The sequence below is a fragment of the Pithys albifrons genome, chromosome 2 (assembly GCF_047495875.1).
Source record: "Pithys albifrons albifrons isolate INPA30051 chromosome 2, PitAlb_v1, whole genome shotgun sequence".
In the NCBI taxonomy this organism is placed as follows: Eukaryota; Metazoa; Chordata; class Aves; order Passeriformes; family Thamnophilidae; genus Pithys; species Pithys albifrons.
The window spans coordinates 40,392,337-40,401,368 of NC_092459.1; the positions used below are offsets into that span (position 1 = coordinate 40,392,337).

At 42.6% G+C, this 9,032-nt stretch overlaps 1 protein-coding gene across 1 annotated transcript; it reads left to right on the forward strand.

Annotated features, from left to right (window-relative positions):
• Positions 1-2,625: 2,625 nt before the first annotated feature.
• On the forward strand, positions 2,626-5,254 carry TSTD1 (thiosulfate sulfurtransferase like domain containing 1). Its single transcript, XM_071547864.1, has 4 exons — positions 2,626-2,828; positions 3,001-3,156; positions 3,361-3,520; positions 4,838-5,254. Exons 1-4 carry the CDS (start codon positions 2,774-2,776, stop codon positions 4,899-4,901), a joined length of 435 nt encoding a protein of 144 aa, XP_071403965.1. The 5' UTR covers positions 2,626-2,773; the 3' UTR covers positions 4,902-5,254.
• Positions 5,255-9,032: the final 3,778 nt, after the last annotated feature.

The window sequence follows — 9,032 nt, forward strand, 5'->3', positions numbered from 1 at the left end:
GCAGGAGGAGCAGGTAGAGGTCATTCGACAAAGCAAAGACAAGATGTCAAGAAGAGTATTGCTGAAAGATGTTGACAGATTAAGCAGGACTTGATTTAGGTAGGAAGAATTCTTTAGGCATGTCAGTGACAGTGGTGACAACTGAACACAAAGATCTGCAGGCTGACTGCAGACTGTGTGACTGAGGTGGTCCAGACATGGTTTGTGAACACCATGTTCATGCAGTCTATATGGGAAAGGGAGAAAGAATGTGGAACAACAGTCTGATACAAATGTGATGAAGAACTGTGTCCTTCCTCCTCCACTCAGGAGAGATTAGAGAATTATTGCACTGCAAGAACAATAACTACATTCAATGCTTAAAGAGAAGGAAGGAAAAATCAACATGTGTGAAATGGGTATAGTGTGATGTGAAGGGTAATATGTTCATTTAGCACAGGAGAGGAGAACAGAAATACCCGGAAGAGATAGAATGTCTGGGCACTGGCAGAAGGGGAAGTTAAGCAAAGGAAATAGAAAAGAAAGAGGAAAAAGGTTTTCCAGATGAAATTGTTTGAATTGTGTGCAGAGAGTGAGGATAGCAGGGTTTGTGCATAGGTTCTTGATGTGTTGGGAAATACGGGACATAAATAAGACTTGCCTGTTAGGAAAACAGATCTGTTACAGACATCAGCCAGGTCCTCAGCTTTCCTCCAGAGGCACTCAACAACACAAAAGCAGAGCCAAAGAAAGCCAATGTTGAGACTGCATCTCATTTGCAGGTTAGTAGCAAGAGAAAATGAAAGATTAAGGGCAAAGAAGCAAGAAGAAGCACTAAAAGCATAAGCAATTGGAGGCATGAAAGAAAGAAAAGACAGAGCAGAGAAGGAAGGCCAAAAGCAAATAGTAAAGCATGGTGAAGAATACTATTTGAAGGCTGAAGAATTTGTGGGGGGCAAAAAAATCAGATGATAGAAAAAGAAAATGCAGTAACAAAAAAATCAGAATGACAGTAAGACTTGATGAAACCCTAGGTCACTGAATCATATCCTTGATCAGCAAAAGCTTCAGTCAGATGAGAAGATGGGGATAAAGAATGTGCAAGGGTAAATGCAGCTGGGTAATCGTCAGAAATTATGCCATTGGGGATGAATGTGGAAGGCTGTGCAGAACTGGAGAGTAAAGTGGAGGTGAAATGGAGAGTCTCGAGAGGTAAAATGAAGAAAACTGCTGAGGAGCAATTGAGTGAGTGCAGCATGACAGTGCCATGAAGGCAAAAGGACAACTGGATGTGCTGCCTCCCACCCTTTCATCGAACCACAGGATTTCACCAAGCTTAATCTCTTCTGACTTCAAACTCTGAGTCTTTCACAGGATGGATAGTGGATGATTCCTATTTCTGCAAGCAAGCTAGTGTGTTCTCACTTTTTGTACATAGCATGATCCAGGGCCAGATTAAAATAATAGAAATGCTGCTTCACACTGAACACTTTATGGTCCTTACAGTGATACATGCAATAAGTGGAGATTAACCATGGCCATTATTTTACTACAGATAAAATATATAGTATATTACACTTCCAAAGATAATTTCTAGAAGTAGTGTATTCTACCCAGACCTTGTGGAAAATGGAAAATGGATAAAACCTCAACTCATATATAGATATACTGCTTCAGAGAGACAGTTTGCAAATGCCTGTCAAGGAGGCCATATGGAGAGTCTGGCAGAAGGGCAGCTAGTGAACCAGTTATATATGCCAAGTTCAATTTGTCACACTTTAGAACACCAAGAAACATTTTTTGCTCATTTTGAGAAAGAAAATTCTTATTAATAAAGATTCAAGCACATACTCCTCAAAATGCATCTTTTATGAAAAGATCCAGCATGCCTGCTTTTAAAGACTGGAACTGCTGGTATGTAACCTATCTGCAAAAGCATGCAACAAATACAGAGTATTGATTTAAAATATGTGAAATGGAAGGACCCTCATTTCTCCACTTAACACATCCTAGCCATCAGTCCTTGTGGCTGGAAGACTGACAGCTTTCAAAACCAAGGGGTATCGAAACTAGGGATTATAGAATCATAGACTATCCTGAGTTGGAAGGGACACACAAAGTTCATTGAGTTCAACTCCTGGCCTGGCACAGCACGGCCACAAGAATCACACGATGTGCCTGAGAGTGTTGTCCAAACACTTCTTGAACTCTGGAGGGTCTGGTGCCATGACCACGTCCTTGGAGAGGCTGTTGCCATGTCCAACCACCATCTGGGTGAAGAACCTTTTCCTAATGGCTAACCCAAACATCTTGTGGCACAGCTTCAGACTGCTTCCCTCGCATCCTCTCGCTGGTCACCAGAGAGACTGGTGCCTGGACCGCAGCTCCTGTGGCTGTAAGGGGACAGTGACAATGGCCAAAGTGGTGCAGGTCATTGCTAAAATCACATTTTCACCTCGGATATAACGCTCAGAGGTTGAGGGCGTATTTTAATTAAATCGAGTAGATTTGGCATCAACACGCCTCATCCATGTTCAAACTCCCAGGCTTGGTACTTTGAGGCTTCTCGACAGCTTGGCTCAGAGCAAGAAATTACCCAGGCAAGGCGGCGGCCGCTGAATGTACCGCGGCGGAGGCGGCACCTCCCAGCGAGTCCGGCCGGCACCCCGCGGGCTGCGCTGCCGGGGCAGGGCCTGCCCTGCGCGGGCGTGCGGTGGCTCAGACCTCGGTGCCCCCGCCCCGAGAGGCAGGCGGTGTCTCCGCCCCACGGCTGGGCCGGACCCTGGGTGCGGGGATGGCGCTCCGGGGCTGCTGGCGGGCGGCGCGGGCCCTGCGGGCGGCAGCGCCCGGTGAGGCGGGGGCGGGAGCGGGGGTGGGAGCGGGGGACGGCCGCGTCTCTCCGGCGGCGGGCGGACTGAGGTTTGGCGGCGCCGGGGGAGCCCCGTGTGGGTGTCCTGCAGCGATGCCCTTGCCCGGCCGGAGCGGGGCCTGCGGCGGCTGACGGGCTGTGCCTCCCACCAGGCCCCACCAGCCGCAGCCTGTGCGCCGCCGGCGCGCCGAGCCTCTCCTACCAGGAGCTCAAAGACTTGAAGAAGACCAACGTCCTCCACATTGACGTGCGGGAGAGGTGGGAGATCGACAGGTTTGGAAAGATCCCAGAGTCCATCAACATCCCGTGTAAGTTCTCAGCGCCGCCGTGTGCCCCTTGGCTGGATGGTCAGGGCTGTGGGCGAGTGGCGGTGACTGCGCAGAGCAGCGGTGCGAGACAGCTGCTAGCGTGGAGTAAGGTTTAACTTTTGCTCCGCAGGAATTAGTAGCCTTGAAGTCTAATCCTATCTGTGGATGGAAAATAATTGAGAGTTTGTTTTCTGTATCTCCCAGTGGGTGAATTAGTGGAAGCTCTACAAATGGACCCAACGGAGTTCAAGGAGCAGTACAATCAAAAGATGCCATCCAAGTCAGACCCTGTGGTTTTCTCCTGTTTGGCAGGAACAAGAAGTAAACAAGCACTTGGTTTTGCCATGTCCTTGGGTTTCAGCAGGTATGACTTGTGTATGTAAGGATGGGATTAATGCTGCCTCCCCTCATGAATCAGAACATGTACTCACCTTGTAGTCAAGGGTAAAAATTGACATGTGCAGTATGAACAAAACAATTGGTATTTGAGTTAGACACTTCCTTGTATCTCCACTGAACCTTGAAAGATGCCATTGGGTGTTCCAGCAAAGTGAGGTGTATTGTCCTCTGAACACAACTCTGTGCGTGTGCTGCAGGTGATACAAACTGCTCCAAGACCACACTGCCACAACTAGAGGGTCCTTCTGCCTCTTGGGCTCCCTTCCTTATACAGCTTTCTTCCTTATACAGCTTTATAAGCACTAGTCCTGAGATGCGGGATGATTGGAATGGTGGAGAACTGTTTGCTTTGGTAGAAGTACAATATTAAATATTTTGTGAAACCACACCCTTTGTTGAATTGCAGTTCTACCTGTATGGCTCACTGTTGACAAAGTATGCCTTCACTTTCACTTTGGATTGTTTGCCAGGAGTAAAGCAATGAAGGCAATAGCTAAAAAAACGATGAGATTGTGAGAGTGAAACCAAAAGCAGCATTTTGTTGGCAGAATTGTTACTCATGCTGGAAGGTGCCTTGCTGTCTTGAAGACTGCAGATAAAATTAAAGACCTTGGTTGTTTACTCATGCTTTCACTGAACTGCAATTCATGAACTGGAATATTCCTTCTAATTCTAGACAAAAGTTTCAAAGTGCAAAATATCCCTCACTACCTGTTTTTCATAATGCCTAATTGAAGGAGTCAGTATTGTTTTGCATGGTGGGGCTTTTTCCCAGAGTTTGGTTTTGTGCAGTTTTATGTCAGATCTATAGAACAAGTAGGTTTCCAAGGAAGTAAAGATCATTGTATTTATTTGATGAGATCTGAAGCATTAGACATAATAACAAGTAAATCTCCTACTGCAGTCAGTCTCTTCTCACTTTTTTAAAAATGAAGTATCAACTGTTTGGTTGATCCAGGTGCTATTTCTTGCTTGATGTTTGATCTCCAGCATTGTATCATTTGGAAGAAAGGAGTTACAGAACACACTGGATGGACACAGGCAGTATTAGAGTACAAAATGCCCCTCTGGCCCATTGAAGCTAGGTATAGGTGTATTTGATTGCAGAGAAATTCTGTATGTTTTGGGGGCTTTTCCCCTTTTTTTGGTGGGGTTTTTGTAGAATTTTTTTGTTTTGTTCTGAGGGTTTTTTTGTCTGGTTTGTATTTTTTTACTGTGTCCTTTTAAGATACAATGTTAAGAAAGACTCTGCTTGAAAAAGTTATCTTCTGCATATTTTCAGCGTTCAGCAGTATGCTGGTGGCTTTGAGGACTGGGTAAAACATGAGCCTCCAGAACAGAAATGAAGATGACTGCCCCAGCCCTTACCCCATCAAGGCTTCGGGATGGTTTGTAGGATTTAGCATTCAAACTGGGTGCATTCCAATTCCAGAGTAAAGATCACTCCTGTCTTGTTGTGTAAATGTACATTCACCTTCAAATGGCCATGCATATCAAGTGTCTGGTTTAAATTATATCTAAAGACTATGACAGGAACAGAGGACATTATTCAACCTTTCAACCTTTACATCAGCCTGTGTTTTTGGTGAATGCATGTGAAGAGAATCTAAGTGCTTATTATGTTTACTTTTTTCTTGTATGATGCAGTTTGTCACTGTTTAAACTAATCATGATAGGACAAATAAAATTATTTCCCAAATACCTGTGTTGGGTAATTTGTTTAGAATAGTTAAACTGTAGATATTCTAATGAAATTGTGGTGACTGCCCTAAGCACAGATTTATTATACTTCATGTGTATATGAAGTTTTAAAATAGTTGCTATGTTATCAAAGTGTAAAGCAGAGCACAAGTTTTAGGTTTGTACTATGGGATTGTAAGGCCAAAACATCACAACTGGTCTCTACTGGATGTGGCACTTAGTGCCATGATCTAGTCATCAAAGTGGGGTTGGATTAAGGGTTGGACTTGATCTCAGAGGTCTCTTCCAACCCAACTGATTCTATGATTCTAAAAGACAAAGGGAAGCTGACCTGATGCTAGAATACTCACTGTTCAAAATGCTCTATGGTTCCTTACTTTAAAAGTACATCCACTTTTGTAAGGAGAGCTGTTTCTAAGCCCACAATGCTACAACATTAAGTTAATACTTAATGTTCTCTCAGCAGCTCAGTATCAGGTCTGAACTTCCCTCTTACTGAAGTTACTATTACAGAGATGTAATCATTGTAGGCTGAAAATTAGAGGTGTCTTGAGGAAGTTACTAAACTCCCTTCCTTCTTCTATGTACATTAATCTGCATGTCTTAACTTTAAGAGACATACCAATCATTCCTCACCTAAAAGTTTGAATAGTCGTAATTTTAATGATTTTTTAAAATTTATTTAATGCTGTAGCAGTTCAGGGGAACTTGCAAAGGTGAAACGCTTTGGCCTGTAGAAACTGAAGTCCTAGCACAGAAGTTTAGGACTCCGTAGGATGTCTGGAAAAAGGAATTGAAATTTGTGGTACTGCAGGCAATGTGTGCTTATCCTACAGCTCTTCCATTCTGGCAGTGCTGTCTGCGTGGTTAGAAGAAAAACTAAAAAATATGCCCTCTCAAATTTAGAGAACTGATAAAGTAACAAACATTACTAGAATTTCATTTCTGCAGTCTCTGCAGCCATTGGTTTCTAGAGAACCCTTGTGGCTGGCACAGCCAGCAGTGTTCGATGCGCTGCCCTGATGGGGTCTCTTACAGGGGTTTCTGTGCTCTCATCTTTGCTAATAAGCAGCTGTCAGAATAGTGAGGAATGAGTGCATTTTTCTTCAAGATATAACTGACTTTTTAGTGGGCTTATTGCTGTATTGTAGTTCCAATCCATAAAAAACCCCAAACAACTTTAGAACTAGAATTTAGACTATTTTCCAAAATATTGGTTTAGTCTAACTGATGAATTAATGGGAGTAAGATGAAATTAAAATGCCAGGATGAGCACAGGTGCTACCCTATTGTACTCAATTACTCTGCAATTCTCGGTATCTTACTCTTGAAGGTCTTTTTCAGACTGGTTCAGGAGGAGTAATGAAGGCCAACAGTGTTATGGGTTTAGCCAAGTGGGCCTAAATTTAGGCTTTAAAGTTCAGATTAGGCCTGGGAATTGTCAGCTGATTTAAGCTGGGCTGAGCTAGCTAACAGTTGACTTCTTCCAGTCAATAATATTGTATTCCATACCATACTACATCATCTCAAAGGGTGTAAAATCCAGTGTGTGGAAGTGGCTTAGTCAGTTCTGCTATGGCCGAGGTACAAGCCAGATGTGATCCAGCTTTTGTCTTGGAGCAGGCCGTGCTCCTGCCCCTGCTGCCTCTGCTTGCATTTTATTTGCATTCAGGAAAGTAGAAACATTTTTGTTGTTACTCTGTTTCTTGCTATGTGTCTCTTAGAGTACTTACAGATCTAGTGTAACAACTTTGTTTTGTATTAATTCGGGAGTGGGAAGTTATTCCTTGTTATATATATCTGTAACTTGTAAAAAGACACGCTATGCACTTTTCACTGATGGTTCTTACGGTATCATAAAGAAAAGCCGAAAGTAAAAGGCAGCTGTGTGGAGTCCCACCCAACGGGTGGCAGAAGCCACTGAGAGAAAAAGCGAATCGAGCCAATTTGCAAAACTCAAAGCTGTCCAATTGGCCCTAGACATTGCAAAAAGAAAAAAAGATGGCCAAAGCTCTACTTGTACACCGACTCATGGATGATAACAATGCTCCCGGGAATTCCCAGTTTCCTTGGAATTAGCCAAATCCTGTGATCCATTAATTTTGCCTGTTTAACATGACCTAGACTGTCAGTTTCACAATGCTATGGGCATGAAATCAAGGGGGCAACAGAAACCCACTGCTGGCTGTGTTGTGCCAGGCCTTACCAGGACTGATTAATGCCTTTTGAAAATCATTAAGGTCAGACTGTATACAGGATCTGAGAAACACTGAAAACATTTAGCTGACTGTATAATTAATTGTGCTTAGCTGCATTGATCAAGCCACCAAACTTCAGTATACAAATGAACAAAGCAAGGCAATCTGATAAACTAAACAGTCACTGTGTAGTCATAAGCAGCCAATGCTTCCTTTTGTAGCTACATTGAAGTTTGTTGGGAACACCTAAAACTACATAACCACAAAAAATAAACAAGTTAACCTGTGTCACACCAAGATTTATCTAGCCTATTATTTTCTCTTTGGCAGTAACTGGTAATAGACATCTGAGGAAGAGCATAACACAGAATTAGCATGTAGTGATATAATCCCCAGATTACTCTCATTTACAACTCGGAGTGTTTTGATACTTCCTTCAGGCTTTGCATAAAGTCTTTGTGTATTTGGGTATTTGTATAGTTTCAGCAGAAACTCCCAGCAGACACAGCAGGCTACACTGGGTTTAACAACGCTGTGGTGAGAAATCTTTCCTTTTGTTGCTTCTCAACTTGCCATGTAATTTTCTCATCCGCTGCTCCAGCTTTTTCTGTCAGAAGCAAAGAGTTGTCACTTCATCACTTTTCATACTGCTCATGATTTTTCTAGACCTCTGCTGCCTTCTCTGAGCTGAAGAGTTGTGGGGATTTTTTTTAAATTGGAAAGCTACTGTATACCTCTTTTTTATTTTCACTTTTTATTACTTGGTAGCTTTTTGCAAGATGTTTCTCAAACTATTTGTAGCTTGTCTACTTGTCTACTGCTTGCTTTTCCAAACTTCAAGGGACTTATAATAATCCTCTGTGTCTTCCTCTGTATCTTCCTTATATAAATACAGTTTGCTTTTCAAATTATGGCTTTTGAGTTAACTAACTTGTCTGATCCAGTTCAGTTTCTTTCCTTTGGGATTTTTCATTAAGTCTTTAGCAAAGATCACCTGTGTTTGCTTTGACACTTCACTGTCACCTGTAGCCATATAATCTGTAAGACTTCCAGCTCTTTCTCTTTTATTGAGATACCACATTTTTGTGCACCTCTCCCTTGAAAAGAAGCACAAGAAAGGTGATTTTTTTCTGCCTGCTTGGTATTAAGACTGTTGAATTCACATTGTGTTCCATTTCCTCTTGTTCCAAATTACATCTTTTTTTTTAAAACTGTCATCACCAAATCTAGTTCCTTTGACTACACTTTACTGCCTTTCACTATTTACAATGGAATCAGCGCTGGTAGAATTCCCCAGCAGAGAAATGCCCTAAGAAACTTGTAGTTACCATCAAGAGGTGCCTGACATCCTAAGCTCTGAGGTTTAAGTCACATTGTGATTTAGGTGTAAAGTCAAGTCTGCAGAGGTTCTTGAGCAGCAAGAAGCAATTTAATCCCTCCAGCCAGAATTCTTCATTAATAGTGTGAATTTTCTAATTCTAAAACATGAGCTTTCTTGGCAGATTATGTGGTATATATGGGAAGACTGATGTTTTACCTAAAGAACAGTTCCTGTTTAAGAACTCTACACAACAGAGA

Coding starts and splice junctions, on each gene's coding strand:
- TSTD1 (XM_071547864.1), top strand. CDS start 2,774: ATGGCGCTCCGGGGCTGCTGGCGGGCGGCGCGGGCCCTGCGGGCGGCA. Junction 3,157..3,360: donor AGAGTCCATCAACATCCCGT/GTAAGTTCTCAG, acceptor TGTATCTCCCAG/TGGGTGAATTAGTGGAAGCT. Junction 3,521..4,837: donor ATGTCCTTGGGTTTCAGCAG/GTATGACTTGTG, acceptor GCATATTTTCAG/CGTTCAGCAGTATGCTGGTG.